At 40.7% G+C, this 18403-nt stretch overlaps 1 protein-coding gene across 2 annotated transcripts in view; it reads right to left on the reverse strand.

The window, feature by feature from the left end:
* Positions 1–12889: 12889 nt before the first annotated feature.
* The window catches only part of CHRM5 (cholinergic receptor muscarinic 5), a 186612-nt gene continuing 181098 nt past the window's right edge, over positions 12890–18403 (reverse strand). For both annotated transcript variants that reach the window (XM_073639002.1, XM_073639003.1), the window contains one exon: positions 12890–17410. In XM_073639002.1, coding sequence (XP_073495103.1) covers positions 15776–17410 — 1635 coding nt within the window. In that variant the 3' untranslated portion in view covers positions 12890–15775. The remainder of the gene's footprint in view (positions 17411–18403) is intronic.

Below are 18403 nucleotides of genomic sequence, written 5' to 3' on the forward strand. Positions count from 1 at the left end.
TTGGTTCTGTGAGTGTGTTCCACTCTGCAAAAAGACACTCTGGAAGATCCGTCTCACAAATACGATGCAGCTCTGTTGGTTTAAAAGATTCTGGATGACTTTTGGCCACTGCACAGTAAATAACAAACCATGGACCCCAAGGACTTCTGTTGAAGGTAAGTGTTTCCCTTTCAGTTTTCAACAGGAGATCTGGTACTATAAGAATGACGTGATGTGACTGTCACATTGGGTATGGGGAGAACCCAGCGTATAAAGACAGGAAAAGGGGAGGGAGCCCTACAAGTAGGGAAAGGGGGAGTGGAGACCCCTAAACTGCTCAAACAACAAACCCCGACTCCCATATGGACCCTATATAGGTTCTGCACCTATCGCCGAGCAGGAAACCTGGCCCTAGCTGACCCTAAAGCTAGGCCCTAGGTAGGGAGGGGGAGGGGTGAGCACTAGTTAGCCCCACTGAAAACTAAAGTACACACAGGGGAAACAAACCAGGGAATATACTTAGCTTCAAGATGACACTGGAGGAAACACTGCAACAATCCACGAAGGAACTCCAAGAAAATGCTAGCCGACTACTAGAATTTCAGGCCTGAATAGATCAGAACATACTATCACCAGCAACTCTCTGGAGAAACTGAGTGTATTAAGGATACAGCAAGGGTGTGGTAATTAGCAGCAGAAGGTGAGGATCATCGCTGGGTCCTGAAGGTAAAATCCCCAAGCAAGGTGAGGATCACCGCTGGGTCCTAGAGAGAGAGGGATCATGAATCATCAAGATGTTTGCAAGGCCAAACGCAGCGACCTTCTACAGCCGGATCCCATATGACTGTGTGTCAAACCTGACACACCCATGACATGACATTAGTGCAGGAGGTCCCTTCTCTGCCTTTGCGTATCGTAGTGCTAGATCCAGAATTCTATCCTTCCCGTTGTTGTTGATACCAAACATGTGCTTGTTTTTTCCCTACTTGGCAATTAGCATGGCCTAGAAAAAGGTGCCCATTTTTGCATCTAGAGGACTGCTTTTCCAAAGCTGATTTTCAACCATCTTTGCTGAGGCCCTGTGGTGTTAGACCATAAAAATACCCCTAAAATTACTATCTAGAAAAGTATATCCATGAAATTTTTAGTACTGAAAATTTTAAATCACCCACACAAGCGTCAAATGTGGTTCCTTCACAAAATTTGTGACATCCATGTTTATGACTCGAGCCGCTGTAAATTGGAGAACCTAAGGATAAAATATGCTGCGGGATCCCAAATGAAGAGTACTTTCTGCATTTGTGCCTGCAGCTTCTACAACTGCAGCTTTGCTATAGTATGTGATGAAGAACTTACTGTATCACTACATAAACTTTTCTCCTATAAGGGCTGTTTCTGTGCCGCAGCCTGAATCAGAGCACAAAATAGCGGAAGTTTCCTCTATACACATTGCATTATGGAACGTGTATAACGTAATATAACATTATGTCATTACACAATTATAACATATCAATGTAAAACTTTGGTTTTGCTTTTTTGTGTTTTTATGTAACTGTTTCCCTAGGCCTTAGCCTAACCTTACTGAGGGTTAGAAAGAGGCTGCAAAAACATAAAATTTATTATAATTAATGTTTTTGTTTTTTTCTTACAGGGGTCATTTTTACACTTTTGACAGCTCTCCCAGGAGGTCCCTATCTCTACTCTCACAAAATTACAGTAAAAGCGGAGGCAAGGAGCAGCGGGACAGCACAGCCTGGCTTTGTCCTTTCCCCCATCGCCAGCTGTAAATTATAAGCTAGGCATGGAAATTTTAGAGCAAGCTTATTTTACAATGTCACCATAAAAAGGCAATGATTTAGCATGATGTTACTTATCGATAACTGCTTAGTAAGTAATGCGGCAGTGCTAGTTTAGTTCAAAGCGCAAGATCTTGCTCTTTCACAATGGAGGGCGGTGGAGGTTGTAGGAAACCCATTCTACATTCCTGGATCCCAAAGTCCTGAAGTTGGGACCCAACTTTGGTTTATTAGCATGGTATTCTGGTTAATAAGCTACAGTTAGGTCCATATATATTTGGACAGAGACAACATTTTTCTAATTTTGGTTCTAGACATTACCACAATGAATTTTAAACAAAACAATTCAGATGCAGTTGAAGTTCAGACTTTCAGCTTTCATTTGAGGGTATCCACATTAAAATTGGATGAAGGGTTTAGGAGTTTCAGCTCCTTAACATGTGCCACCCTGTTTTTAAAGGGACCAAAAGTAATTGGACAGATTAAATAATTGTAAATAAAATGTTAATTTCTAGTACTTGGTTGAAAACCCTTTGTTGGCAATGACTGCCTGAAGTCTTGAACTCATGGACATCACCAGACGCTGTGTTACCTCCTTTTTGATGCTCTGCCAGGCCTTCACTGCGGTGGTTTTCAGTTGCTGTTTGTTTGTGGGCCTTTCTGTCTGAAGTTTAGTCTTTAACAAGTGAAATGCATGCTCAATTGGGTTGAAATCAGGTGACTGACTTGGCCATTCAAGAATATTCCACTTCTTTGCTTTAATAAACTCCTGGGTTGCTTTGGCTTTATGTTTTGGGTCATTGTCCATCTGTAGTATGAAACGACGACCAATCAGTTTGGCTGCATTTGGCTGGATCTGAGGACACAGTATGACTCTGAATACATCAGAATTCATTCGGCTGCTTCTGTCCTGTCTCACATCATCAATAAACACTAGTGACCCAGTGCCACTGGCAGCCATGCATGCCCAAGCCATCACACTACCTTCGCTGTGTTTTACAGATGATGTGGTATGCTTTGGATCATGAGCTGTACCACGCCTTCGCCATACTTTTCTCTTTCCATCATTCTGGTAGAGGTTGATCTTGGTTTCATCTGTCCAAAGAATGTTCTTCCAGAACTGTGCTGGCTTTTTTAGATGTTTTTTAGCAAAGTCCAGTCTAGCCTTTTTATTCTTGATGCTTATGAGTGGCTTGCACCGTGCAGTGAACCCTCTGTATTTACTTTCATGCAGTCTTCTCTTTATGGTAGATTTGGATATTGATATGCCTACCTCCTGGAGAGTGTTGTTCACTTGGTTGGCTGTTGTGAAGGGGTTTCTCTTCACCATGGAGATTATTCTGCGATCATCCACCACTGTTGTCTTCCGTGGGCGCCCAGGTCTTTTTGCTTTGATGAGTTCACCAGTGCTTTCTTTCTTTCTCAGGATGTACCAAACTGTAGATTTTGCCACTCCTAATATTGTAGCAATTTCTCGGATGGGTTTTTTCTGTTTTTGCAGCTTAAGGATGGCTTGTTTCACCTGCATGGAGAGCGCCTTTGACCGCATGTTTACTTCACTGCAAAACCTTCCAAATGCAAGCACCACACCTCAAATCAACTCCAGGCCTTTTATCTGCTTAATTGAGAATGACATAACGAAGGGATTGCCCACACCTGTCCATGAAATAGCCTAGGAGTCAATTGTCCAATTACTTTTGGTCCTTTTAAAAACAGGGTGGCACATGTTAAGGAGCTGAAATTCCTAAACCCTTCATCCAATTTTAATGTGGATACCCTCAAATGAAAGCTGAAAGTCTGAACTTCAACTGCATCTGAATTGTTTTGTTTAAAATTCATTGTGGTAATGTCTAGAACCAAAATTAGAAAAATGTTGTCTCTGTCCAAATATATATGGACCTAACTGTATGTATGGCAAAATGTGGCTGCACTCTGATTACTTGAATAAAAAGGGTAGCCACAGTCTGATGATAGGTATTCTTTAGGCTGAGGCTACTCGACGACTTTAGAATGTGCTGTTGCTACACTGCAGCATAGTGGAGGTGAACGGGGTCACATTGCGACCTCTAGAGTACCATGACCATGACAAGCAAGTCACAAAAACATGGGCCTGGTTGGACTTTTTGCGATTTGCTTGTCGCGGTAATCTAGTGATTGCATTGCGGCCCCCAATCACTTGTATTAGCTGCAATGTAGCAGCGCAAATAATAATCTTTGGCCGCGCAACCTGTGTTGCGAACAAAGTCGCAGTGAAACTCCAGCCTTAACCAGCTAAAGGAGTGAGCACAGGACAGGGCAGGGCCTCCTTTTCCTTCCTTTCTCTGCTGGTTATAAAACTTTGGGTTATCCAGTTTGTATACAGTGGATACGGAAAGTATTTAGACCCCTTTAAATTTTTCACTCTTCGTTTCATTGCAGCCATTTGGTAAATTCTAAAAAGTTCATTTTTTTCTCATTAAAGTACAATCTGCACCCCATCTGGACTGAAAAAAACAGAAATGTAGAAATTTTTGCAAATTTATTAAAAAAGAAAAACTGAAATATCACATGGTCATAAGTATTCAGACCCTTTTCTCAGTATTGAGTAGAAGCACCCTTTTGAGCTAGTACAGCCATGAGTCTTCTTGGGAATGATGCAACAAGTTTTTCACACCTGGATTTGGGGATCCTCTGCCATTTTTCCTTGCAGATCCTCTCCAGTTCCGTCAGGTTGGATGGTGAACGTTAGTGGACAGCCATTTTCAGGTCTCTCCAGAGATGTTCAATTGGGTTTAGGTCAGGGCTCTGGCTGGGCCAGTCAAGAATGGTCACAGATTTGTTCTGAAGCCACTCCTTTGTTATTTTAGCTATGTGCTTAGGGTCATTGTCTTGTTGGAAGTTGAACCTTCGGCCAAGTCTGAGGTCCAGAGCACTCTGGAAGAGGTTGTCATCCAGGATATCTCTGTACTTGGCCGCATTCATGTTTACTTCAATTGCAACTAGTCGTCCTGTCCCTGCAGCTGAAAAATACCCCCATAGCATGATGCTGCCACCACCATGTTTCACTGTTGGCATTGTATTGGGCAGGTGATGAGCAGTGCCTGGTTTTCTCCACACATATAACTTAGAATTATCACCAAAAAGTTCTATCTTGGTCTCATCAGACCAGAGAATCTTATTTCTCATAGTCTGGGAGGCCTTCATGTGGTTTTGAGCAAACTCTATGCAAGCTTTCATATGTCTTGCACTGAGGAGAGGTTTCCGTCGGGCCACTCTGCCATAAAGGCCCGACTGGTGGAGGGCTGCAGTGATAGTTGACTTTGTGTAACTTACTCCCATCTCCCTACTTCATATCTGGAGCTCAGCCGCAGTGATCTTGGGGTTCTTCATTACCTCTCTCACCAAGGCTCTTCTCCCACGATTGCGCAGTTTGGCTGGACGGCCAGGTCTAGGAAGACTTCTGGTGGTCCCAAACTTCTTCCATTTAAGGATTATGGAGGCCACTGTGCTCTTAGGAACCTTGAGTAATGCAGAAATTCTTTTGTAACCTTGGCCAGATCTGTGCCTTGCCACAATTCTGTCTCTGAGCTCCTTGGGCAGTTCCTTTGAGCTCATGATTCTCATTTGGTCTGACATGCACTGTGAGCTGTGAGGTCTTATATAGACAGGTGTGTGCCTTTCCAAATCAAGTCCTATCAGTTTAATTAAACACAGCTGGACTCTCAACGAGGATCACAAGGAAATGGCCAGCATGTGACTTAAATATGAGTGTCTGAGCAAAGGGTCTGAATACTTATGACCATGTGATATTTCAGTTTTTATTTTTTAATAAATTTGCAAACATTTCTACATTTCTGTTTTTTTTCAGACAAGATGGGGTGCAGAGTGTACTTTAATGAGAAAAAAATGAACTTTTTAGAATTTACCAAATGGCTGCAATGAAACAAAGAGTGAAAAATGTAAAGGTACCCACTGTAGCTCAAAGTGATCTAAATACAATGTACACATATATGAAGAAGAGTACCGAGCTCTGTATAATGATCATATTATACCTAGACCTATAATCAGAATAGAAGCCTAAGGTAGGGCTATACAGTACAGCCAGTTTCCTGTTCCTCTACTGAGGGGGCAAGAACACTCACTGATAAGGGGCCCACTGCTGGGGATTTCATCAGTGCCTCAGTAAGAGCCAGTATTCACCCCCAGATTCTGCAGGAATTAAATACTTTGCCACTTTTTTAAATTAAAAGTTAGGGATTCCGCCCACAGAGTCTCTTCCTTTATAGATACATAAGGATACATAGATACTTATAGATTCATAGATGCATAGCAAATATGGAGTTATTTTGAAGAACAAGGTCAAAAGCCTTTGAGTGTTTTTTTTTATAACAGATGCTTCCAATATTTCAATTCCCATGGGTTCACGGAGGATCGTTCCTGTCAAACAAACCTGATTAATTTCTTTGAGGAGGTAAGATCCAGACTGGAACAGTTGAAGGCCGTGGATGTTGTTGTTTCTTGACTTTCAAAGACATTTGATACTTTACTTAATAAAAGTGGGTATATAAAACGAGAATAATATGACTGGGGGATGTGTATTTGGGTTAACACCTATGAGGGTTTTCCAGAATAAGCCACAAACATTGCAGGTCATTAGATTTATTGATATGAACATCTCAGATATACTGTGCGGACCTTACTGAAGTTGGGGATCTCAGCGACGCAGGCGTTAGCACCAGATCCGAATTCACCAAAGTGACTGTAGACCACGGCGATTGCCTTACCATGTGTCGTGGGTCTCTGAAGGGCCACCTTCTGCCACAGCCTAACCCGTTACTTTATAGAGTAATGCTCTACAATTCTTTCCAATGCTCGTGGCCACTACACTATTACCTTTCACGTACTCTAACTCCCCCACTGCCACGAAAGTCCCATCACTGGATGGTCGTATCAGGCCCAATGGACCAAAAATAATTTAAGTTAAGGACGACACAGAAAACAACCTCATAGGAAGGCATTTACATCACAAAACAATATTTGATTTGCAGCAGCAGAACATGTGCCAGGTCAGGTCACAATACCAATTCTTTAACACAATTTGGTTCCAGACATTTAGAGGGATCGTCCGGCCCACATGCTCTCCGGAAGTTTTCCACATCAGGATATCTTCATGTTTTGCCCAAGTGCTGATGTCTTCACTGTCCCAAATAACAAAGACTTTCTCACACTTAAGGGACTTTCAAAGGGATTTGTGGAAGCTGGCGGCATGGATAAATGGCATTGTAAGGTTGTGCATTTAGCCCGAGGAACGAAATTCTACAGTATCCATATTTTTACATTCTAGTGATGAATGATGATGGTGATGCAATTTTATTACATTGTGGGGATGTTAATAAGAAGCATAACTAATAATAACAGAAAGATTCACTACATAGGATATGGGAACTACTTTGAGGGGATTGTCCCCTTTGAGAAAATCCTGGTCCCCAGGTGCAGTTTGTTATAAAAAAAAAACAAAAAAAACACGCTTTACTCACTGTCCTCCGCACCTTGGCTGTAGCACTGATGTCACATCAAACAAAGAGCTCAGTGCAGAGGCAATGTAGTGTCACATCAAACAAAGAGCTCAGTGCAGCGGCAATGTAGTGTCACATCAAACAAAGAGCTCAGTGCAGCGGCAATGTAGTGTCACATCAAACAAAGAGCTCAGTGCAGTGGCTGTGTAGAGGGAGCACCCCACTCAGAGCGACTGAGCTCACTGTTTGGTTGCCACACTGTCAACGTGACGTCAGCGCTGCATCCAATATCAGATACTGGGAGGAGCGGAGACTCAGCGCTGCACCCGGAGACGGTGGGTAAAGCGTGGTTTGTTTTTCATAACAATCTGAACCTGGATATCGGTATTTTTTTAAAAGGGGCCAACCCCTTTAATATGTACAGTGGTGGCCAAAAGTATTGGCACCCCTGCAATTCTGTCAGATAATACTCAGTTTCTTCCTGAAAATGATTGCAATCACAAATTCTTTGGTCTTATTATCTTCATTTAATTTGCTTGCAAGGAAAAAACACAAAAGAGAATGAAGCAAAAATCAAATCATTGATCATTTCACACAAAACTCCAAGAATGGGCCAGACAAAAGTATTGGCACCCTCAGCCTAATACTTGGTTGCACAACCTTTAGCCAAAATAACTGCGAACAACCGCTTCCGGTAACCATCAATGAGTTTCTTACAATGCTCTGCTGGAATTGTAGACCATTCTTCTTTGGCAAACTGCTCCAGGTCCCTGATATTTGAAGGGTGCCTTCTCCAAACTGCCATTTTGAGATCTCTCCACAGGTGTTCTATGGGATTCAGGTCTGGACTCATTGCAGGCCACCTTAGAAGTCTCCAGTGCTTTCTCTATAACCATTTTATAGTGCTTTTGGAAGCGAGTTTTGGGTCATTGTCCTGCTGGAAGACCCATGACCTCTGAGGGAGACCCAGCTTTCTCACACTGGGCCCTACATTATGCTGCAAAATTTGTTGGTAGTCTTCAGACTTCATAATGCCATGCACACGGTCAAGCAGTCCAGTGCCAGAGGCAGCAAAGCAACCCCAAAACATCAGGGAACCTCCACCATGTTTGACTGTAGGGACCATGTTCTTTTCTTTGAATGCCTCTTTTTTTTTCCTGTACACTCTATGTTGATGCTTTTTCCCAAAAAGCTCTACTTTTGTCTCATCTGACCAGAGAACATTCTTCCAAAACGTTTTAGACTTTCTCAGGTAAGTTTTGGCAAACTCCAGCCTGGCTTTTTTATGTCTCGGGGTAAGAAGTGGGGTCTTCCTGGGTATCCTACCATACAGTCCCTTTTCATTCAGACGCCGACGGATAGTACGGGTTGACACTGTTGTACCCTCGGACTGCAGGGCAGCTTGAACTTGTTTGGATGTTAGTCGAGGTTCTTTATCCACCATCCGCACAATCTTGTGTTGAAATCTCTCGTCAATTTTTCTTTTCCGTCCACATCTAGAGAGGTTAGCCACAGTGCCATGGGCTTTAAACTTCTTGATGACACTGCGCAGGGAAGACACAGGAACATTCAGGTCTTTGGAGATGGACTTGTAGCCTTGAGATTGCTCATGCTTCCTCACAATTTGGTTTCTCAAGTCCTCAGACAGTTCTTTGGTCTTCTTTCTTTTCTCCATGCTCAATGTGGTACACACAAGGACACAGGACAGAAGTTGAGTCAGCTTTAATCCATGTTAACTGGCTGCAAATGTGATTTAGTTATTGCCAACACAAGTTAGGTGCCACAGGTAAGTTACAGGTGCTGTTAATTACAGGAATTAAAGAAGCATCACATGATTTTTCAAACAGTGCCAATACTTTTGTCCACCCCCTTTTTTAGGTTTGGTGTGGAATTATATCCAATTTGGCTTTAGGACAATTCTTTTTGTGTTTTTTCATTGAAGACAAATTAAACGAAGATAATAATACCAAACAATTTGTGATTGCAATCATTTTCAGGAAGAAACTGAGTATTATCTGACAGAATTGCAGGGGTGCCAATACTTTTGGCCACCACTGTATATGATTATGTTAGTGTGACACCAAGATCTGTGAATTGACTAAGTAGAGTCACTCTATTAGTTCCTTGTTGTACCCTGTGATTAAGAAACAATGATTGAAAGTTCTTTTCCTAACATTTGGCAATTCATCAAATGGGGGTTGTATGCTTTTGATTCGTCCTTTCCTACAATATGAGCAGAGTTAGAAAAGAAAAAAAAGATTCTTCATCTTCTCTATTCAGCCAGTCTGTGAAAATCTGAGTGTGGTCTGATGTTATCCACAGACCCATAAACTTGCATTACTGATTTTGATCCAACACTTGGATCAAAATTGAACAAGTGCACAGCCACATAAGATAACATGTTACAAGGGCTATCCGTCAAAACCACATATAGCACTTGTCCAATATTAACGGTCGTGTGGACCTGCCCTTATACTCATATATGGGAATTTTTATGAAATAGTGTATGGAGGTAATTAGTATGATTGATTGATAAGTCAAGGAAAAAAAGACAACCATGAGTGACCATAGTGTAAAGAACTCTATAGAGTGACAAAACCCACAATGCTGCCCTCCAAATCTAGGCTTTTTGGATGACTTGTTTTACTTCTTACTGCCATACCTGAACATTGTCAAAAAGTTTTAACAACTTCGAAATGAAGCAAAAACATACAGTGCATTGTGAAAGTATTTGGCCCCCTTGAACTTTTCTACCTTTTGCCACATTTCTGGCTTCAAACATAAAGATATAAAATTCAAATTTTGTTGTGAAGAATCAACAACAAGTGGGACACAATCGTGAAGTGGAACGAAATTTATTGGATATTTTAAACTTTGTTAACAAATTAAAAAACTGAAAAGTGGGGCGTGCAATATTATTCGGCCCCTTTACTTTCAGTGCAGCAAACTCACTGCAGAAGTTCAGTGAGGATCTCTGAATGATCCAATGTTGTCCTAAATGACTGGTAATGATAAATAGAATCCGCCTGTGTGTAATCAAGTCTCCGTATAAATGCACCTGCTCTGTGATAGTCTCAGGGTTCTTTTTCAAGTGCAGAGAGCATCATGAAGGCCAAGGAACACACCAGGCAGGTCCGAGATACTGTTGTGGCGAAGTTTAAAGCTGGATTTGGATACAAAAAGATTTCTCAAGTTTTAAACATCTCAAGGAGCACTGTGCAAGCGATCATATTGAAATGGAAGGAGTATCAGACCACTGCAAATCTACCAAGAAAGGCTGTCCCTCTAAACTTTCATCTCGAACAAGGAGAAGACTGATCAGAGATGCAGCCAAAAGGCCCATGATCACTGTGGATGAACTTCAGAGATCTACAGCTCAGCTGGGAGAGTCTGTCCATAGGACAACAATCAGTCGTACACTGCACAAATCTGGCCTTTATGGAAGAGTGGCAAGAACAAAGCCATTTCTCAAAGATATCCATAAAAAGTCTCGTTTGAAGTTTGCCACAAGCCACCTGGGAGACACACCAAACATGTGGAATAAGGTGCTCTGGTCAGATGAAACCCAAATCGAACTTTTTGACCACAATGCAAAACTATATGTTTGGTGTAAAAGCAACACAGCTCATCACCCTCAAAACACCATCCCCACTGTCAAACGTGGTGGCAGCATCATGGTTTGGGCTTGCTTTTCTTCAGCAGGGACAGGGAAGATGGTTAAAATTGATGGGAAGATGGACGGAGCCAAATACAGGACCATTCTGGAAGAAAACCTGTTGGAGTCTGCAAAAGACCTGAGATTGGGACGGAGATTTATCTTCCAACAAGACAATGATCCCAAACATAAAGCTAAATCTTCAATGGAATGGTTCAAAAATAGACGTATCCAGGTGTTAGAATGGCCAAGTCAAAGTCCAGACCTGAATCCAATCGAGAATCTGTGGAAAGAGCTGAAAACTGCTGTTCACAAACATCCTCCATCCAACCTCAATGAGCTCGAGCTGTTTTTCAAGGAAGAATGGGCAAGAATTTCAGCCTCTCGATGTGCAAAACTGATAGAGACATACCCCAAGCGACTTGCAGCTGTAATCGCAGCAAAAGGTGGCGCTACAAAGTATTAACTCAAGGGGGCCGAATAATATTGCACGCCCCACTTTTCAGTTTTTAATTTGTTAAAAAAGTTTAAAATAACCAATAAATTTTGTTCCACTTCACGATTGTGTCCCACTTGTTGTTGATTCTTCCCCCAAAAATTAGAATTTTATATCTTTATGTTTGAAGCCAGAAATGTGGCAAAAGGTAGAAAAGTTCATGGGGGCCAAATACTTTCACAATGCACTGTAGTTTTATGCCAAGTTCATACTACAATCTTTTTCAAATGGATCCATTAACAAATGCATAGGTTTTCATTAGAGCTTCCATCACAGTTAAAAGATTCAGGATCAATTTTTTCAACAGGACAGATGGAGACTGCCTATTCTTCTGTCCTGTTGAAGAATAGGATCCACTCTTTTAAAATGTCTACGTAAAGTTCCCCAAACCTATTACATACAAATTGTCCAAACCAGATGTTTTTGGTGAGGTTGGATGATCTTTCAATGTTTATGGGGTTGCCTTCTGACTGTCTTCCAATCGATTATGCTGGGGTACAAATAGATCAGGTGGTTGGAATTCAATCATCCGATCTTTTTGTAAAGCGGGGAGGTAAGTTGATCATTCAGGTAGCGGGTTACTCACAAAGAACTCAGGAATCAAGACAAGCTTTCCTTTTCATGGGGAAGTAGGGGGAGATACAGTAGTTGTCAGGTTTGGACAATGACAGTTTGAACATTGGCTATTTAATGTGTATGGCCAGCTTAAATCTACAGTGACCAGATGCTACAGGACAGGAATCCTATCGCACCATACTGGTTGAAGTCTAAAAAAAGGAAACAAAATATTTCAGAACAATAAAATAAAAAGTTGTGTGAACCTAGTCTTAACTTGTTTTTCACCCAAATGCTTTGATTTGCCCACACAATTTAGACTCTGTTCACACCTGCATTTTTAAATTCTGTTTTTTGTTTTTTGTAACAAAGAAATGGAATTAATGCAGAATCTTATGCAGAATCTGGACTCTTCCATTTGCATCCGTTATGTAATGGATTAGTTTCCTGCATGAATTTAATTTCCCTGTTCCTAGTGTGATACAGAGAGACAAAATTAAAAAAAAGCAGGTGTGAACAAAGCTTTAACAGTAGTACAAGCTGTACAAACATAAACTTACTTCTAGGGCCGCTTATTTTGCGGGTCACCATTGTAAATCAGCTCTATACAAATGAAAAAATCTTTACAAAAGATCCATCATATCAAAAGAGGAAATCTTGATGTGAACTGATGATTTCAACAAGGAATGCAACGATTAGATCATTCGCATGTTAACATTTATCGGTAATGGATGCTGCTGTTACATATAAAGCAAGACGACAAATGAAAAGACACTGGTACAAGAAATATTGTGAAAATGGTATGTATTGACAAACAGAATCTTCACACAATTGTGAAAACTTAAAAACACATTTATTATTATGTATGTATAAAAAGAACCATATTGAATGAAAGACGAAATTCATTGGAGATTTGGTGAAATTGATACTAGCGTTGGAGAAAGTTGAGTAGAGTCAAATCAGTTCTCAGTTTTTAACATTTAATTTTTGTCTTCTGTCCTTCATCGTTTCTTACCCTTTTCCTGTATTGGATAAACTGCGTAAATTACAATATCAATTGTGTTATATCTAACATCTGAGAATTCAATGCACCTGGAAGCGTAAGTTATATCAGTACAATGAGAAGCAGTGCAAGACAGAGTAAAAACTGCTAAGTACGTGGAGTAACCCTAGGACCAGCTTTATTATGTAGTTACAGTGTATTTTCATAGTGTAATTGGGGTTCCAGACCTGTCACTAAGAGGGCGCTTAAAGGGAATGTGTCGTTAGAAAGTTACCTATTGTTTAAATTAGGTAATTTTGTTAAATGTATTTATTATTAAAAATATAGCAATGTATTTTTTTTTACATGTTACAATCGGTATTAAAAATAAAATAAAATATAACTTGCAATTTTCAAACTGGCCACTGGGAGTTTTTTAGACTTTAAAGGGGTGGTCCAAAACACAAATTCATTTTCATCCTAAATGCCTATAAATGCCATAATCTAATCTATTTTCTAATATACTTTAATTAAAAAGTCTGTACCGTCCCCTCACTATACTATCTAACTGCTTTATTTTTTTTTTTTTAATACTTCCTTTTTTGATGAAACTTTGTTTGAGAATCCCAGTGCATGCTATGATACACAAACAAAGCATCATCAGAGAGCAGAAGCTGCTGTCAATGCCACAGCCTCTGCCCACATTCTGAAATGAAGCGTCATGAGCGACCTCCGTTTCAGGGGCTGGGCTAGTCCCTGAAACGAAGCTTCATGAGCAACCTCCATTTCAGAAGGTGGGCTAGTCCCTGCTCTACTGAGCATGCATCGGTTGTCAATTCCAATGGATGCTCAGTAGATTCTTGTAACTGTGCAATATGCAGAGTGACAGTGCACTCTCTTGCAGGCTCTGATAGTCAGGAGTGACAAGCAGGCAGGCAGGAGAGCGCACTATCAGTGCTCATTGTAAGAATATTTGATGTGCAGAGATAGGCGACATCACTTGTGGGGGCAGTGCTGGTCTTTGCATGCCGGGTAATCTTCTTACAATGCACAATAACAGTGCGCTCTCTTGCCAGCTCATTACTTCTGATCAGAGACAGCGAGAAAGAGCACTATCATTGTGCAATATACACAGTTACAAAAATCTGCTGAGCATCCGTCAGAATTGACAACTGACGCATGCTCGGTAGAGCAGGCAAATGCATGCAGGCAAATTAATGTGTGGAAAGGTCTTTGTGAAGGGAGGGGGAGCAGGGTCAGTTGTGACATCACCTATTGTGATTGGTGGATCCTGTCATTGTAATCCTGTCATAATAAAGAGCTTGCTCACCCGGCTCTCCTTCACTTTACAATAACCTTTGTCAGAATTAAACAAATAACCTTTGTCTTACGTCTATTCATTTTCACTATCTACATGTGTTGTTTCCTGAAACCACAGCAACAGGAAGTATTAGTCTATAAAAATCCCAGTGGCCAGTGAGAGAATTGCAGGATTACTATGTTTTTTTATAAAAATCATAGTATGAAAAAAAAAATGCTGATTAAAAAAAAATTAAATATAACTCAATAACCTAATTTAAATAACAGGTGATTTTCTGATGATACACATATATTTTAATTAGTAGCACTTATCACTGCTTTTTAGATAATGTGAAGATTGTAGGTGAAAGTTGATGTTAATTTTCAAACTTTGTTCTATTCATACAATCAATATATGAGTAGGGAAAGTATATGAGCCAGTAGACTAAAAACACTATCTAAAATGCTTACCAATTTGCTGGTAAAGGTGAATAAATACGTTTTGGGAATATTCCTATGAAATAATTTGACTCCTATTTTGTATGCCCCAAAAAAATGGAAAATGTTAGAAAACTTTATACTGCTTTAATAATTGACAAACCAATGATTCAGATTTGTTGTTTACTATATCAAGTTGTTAATCCATAAATCTTCTTAAGTCAGTTACATTGATGCATTACCTTATACTGACCCCCCCCCAAAAAAAAAAAATCGAAATTAAAATTGGGATACATGTAAACATAAACGGAGAACAGTAAACAAACCTTACGTGAGTATTACTGGACAGGTACAAAGTTGTCACTTCTCACCATACAAGAGAACGGTAACATTTTTAGCGTTTGTTTCGGGTTTTTTTGTTGTTTTTTTTTTTGCTAATACGATGTAAGGACATTTTATTCCTTAGAACATTTGACACTTTGCCACTGATATTAAATTAATTTTAAAGAGAACAGGTCCCAGTTTATCTAGAACTTCTCTTTGACTGTACAACATCAAATATTAAGAAGTCGTCATAATAAAAGCAGCATATCATGTGTAGCACTCACAATGACTGAATCCCACTGTTCGCACAGTAACATGATAACAATTGATAGGCTTCCTAACTCTAGAAAAGGCTGGAGCTTTTCTTCGGGAAAGCTCAGTTCTGTCCCTGGTGCACTTATTTCATGTGTTTCAGGTTTCTTGAAGCCACCAGCATGCAGCGGCGCTCAAAACTAGACCCATATCAAAAGGCATTAGAGACCATTTAGCTAGTAAGGGACAGATGGGTGATTCATTTGCTTTACAGTGATTTTTTTTAGGGCGTAGATTTTCCACTGTTCACCACAAATGCATACGAAGCATTGGCTAAACACAGCAATGTGGTCAACAGTCAACACAGCACTTAGAAAGGGGGGGGGGGGAGTGCATTTCCACGACACTGTCCTAGTCATCCAATAGTCCCCAGTTCTGCCATGATATTGACTGCACCATAAATCCCCAGTTCCTGCCATAATACATTGCTTGAACGTACAGTTTTCAAGGCAACTTGTTATGGCTTGGTGGATGTTGTCCATACCAATACAGTTTCTCCTCCAAGCTTTTTTTTTTCCAGCGGCATAGCAGCAACATTTTAAATGTCTTTCGAAAGGTTTTGTTGCAAAGAGCATAGCAAATAGGGTTGACAGTACTATTAACGTAGCACAACCAGTAGCCTAGATGCCAAAGTGAGGATGGGATGCAGTTGGAGCAAAAGGTTGAAACCAGAACCATGATGTTGTAAGGAGTCCACGTGATGATAAAAGCTAGGAGAATAGCACTTAGTGTTTGGGCTGCTTTTCGCTCTTTGATGAGAACCATCCTCTTGCGTTTGGTCATATGATTACTGAAGTGGGGATCCATGCTTCTCAAAGAATGTCCTTTGGACATAGATGAACAAGGAGTGATTTTTACTTTTCTACACCCATTATTGACCTCCTGAGATCCATCGTCATTCACGACAATTCGAAATTTGTAGGATACACACTTTTGACTCTTTTGTGCTTGACTTTTACCCGGAGTTAAGAAAAATCTTTCATTATCATAATCATTTAGCACCGCCGGCTCTTTTGTGAGGATATGCTTGGTTTCTTCTTCCCTTTGAGCTGCAGTTTGGTTCTTGTAGGCACCCTGGAAGACCACTTCCTTAGCTTGCTTGTCCTCGTCATCTGAAGAAGGGTAGCTGCTGCAGGTGGTCAGCTGGTCCTCTTTTGCCCACTCATTGCAGATGTTGGGACTGTGCGAGATCTTGACCGTGGCTGAGGTACTGCGACTGGAGGATGACCATGAGGCCTGACACCGTTCTCTTTTGGTGAGTGTCTGCTGCTTGCAGCTGAAACAGGATTTTAGTAGAGTCCCTTGTGGCCTTATCATCTCAAAATCAGCCACCGATTCCGAGCCCTGCAACTCAGCCAGATCTTTGGTGCGTTTTTCTGTTTCTTTGTAGATACGGCAGTATAAAATTGTCATGACAGACACTGGGATATAAAAGGCAGCAATGGCCGTTCCAAAAGTGATTATTGGTTCAGAAAGAAACTGTATCTGACATTCTTCAGGGGGCACTGTACGCTCTCCAACAAAATATTGCCAGCAGAGGATTGCGGGAGCCCACAAAATGAAGGAAATAAACCAAGCCAGTCCAATCATGATCCCAGCCCTCTTAGGTGTGCGTTTTGCCCTGTAAGTTAATGGTCGTGTTATAGAAAAATACCTGTCAAAACTAATGACCAACAGGTTCATTACTGAAGCGTTACTAGCCACATAATCCAGAGCAAGCCAAAGGTCACAAGCCAGGCTACCCAAGGACCAGTGACCGATTAAAATGTACGATGTGTAAAGGTTCATTGAGAAGATGCCAATGATGAGGTCAGCACAGGCCAAACTCAGAAGGTAGTAATTGTTCACGGTCTTCAGCTGACTGTTTACCTTAAAGGAAACCATCACAAGGACATTCCCTACAATCGTTATCAGACTGACAACTGCACTGAATGTAGCAATTGTGATAACTTCCCAAAGGCTGTGAGCTTTCAAGGGGTTTGTCCCATTGGAATGACTTAAGGAAGTGGAGTTTGGTTCCATGTTCCTGATTTTCTGGGATCCTATAGATGTCGACAGCAATAAACGGCCGTGCAGGTTCTGAAAGAAGAAGACAAATATTTATTATATATAACAAGTATTGACAATTTTACTGTATATGCAGTTGTTTCCACATTTACTTTTGTAAGGCAATGCGAAGAAAACTAATACGTTACAAATAAACTATAAAAAGTACTTTAACAAAGGTACTAAAAGTACCCCTGGGGCTAAAAGTACTTGTTAATGGTCCCAGGGGTCATTTATCAACATGACAACAAGAGACCACACCAGTTGCTCATGCTACTTTGAGGGGCCAGCTTGGCCTAAACGTACTGCCGTGGCTTGAAGCTCCCACATCTGAGACATCATTGGTCAGTTATTGCAAAAGGAGCTGCCATCAGCGGATCTTGATGATTTGCCCAAGTGCATTCAGTGTGGCAGAACATTCCTCAGACAACCATTAATAACCTCATTGATAGCAAAGACTTGTAATTCCTGGGATTTCTGTGCGTTGAGCTCATATTTGATACTGAATATCAAGATGTTTTGAAAATTTTGTTTCGATTTTTCCATCATTTACATAGCAGTAACATGTATATCCATCCTGTGATTGCCATAACTCCATGACTTTTCCTTCTTGGTGATACACTGCTCAACATTCAAACTGCATAAAAATATGTAAAAAAAAAATCTAACTAGCACCTTCTGGCAAATTGAGTCAAAAGCTTCCTGGAATAAGCCGCAAAAATATGAAAAAAAAAAACCAACAAGTGCGGCAGCATATAGAGTGCGCTATGGTATAAGTCAACATCGAATATATGATTTTTGAGCTGCATTACTGCTGTAGTATAGACTATACTTGTAGAAATGAATACATATATACACACACAGCCAATGGACCAGATGTTGGGACAAATAAATATATGTTACCAATAAGTCTTTTTTTAAGGGTGGTGGAGGGGGTAATTTTCTGTCCGTGTACCTCACCTTTGTAGATGTCTCCTGATAACATAAACCATCCTTCATCTTCGCTGCTTTCTCCTAGCTCCTGCA

Source organism: Phyllobates terribilis, unplaced genomic scaffold, assembly GCF_046119375.1.
Source record: "Phyllobates terribilis strain yellow unplaced genomic scaffold, ASM4611937v1 Scaffold_7__3_contigs__length_470593459, whole genome shotgun sequence".
NCBI lineage: Eukaryota > Metazoa > Chordata > Amphibia > Anura > Dendrobatidae > Phyllobates > Phyllobates terribilis.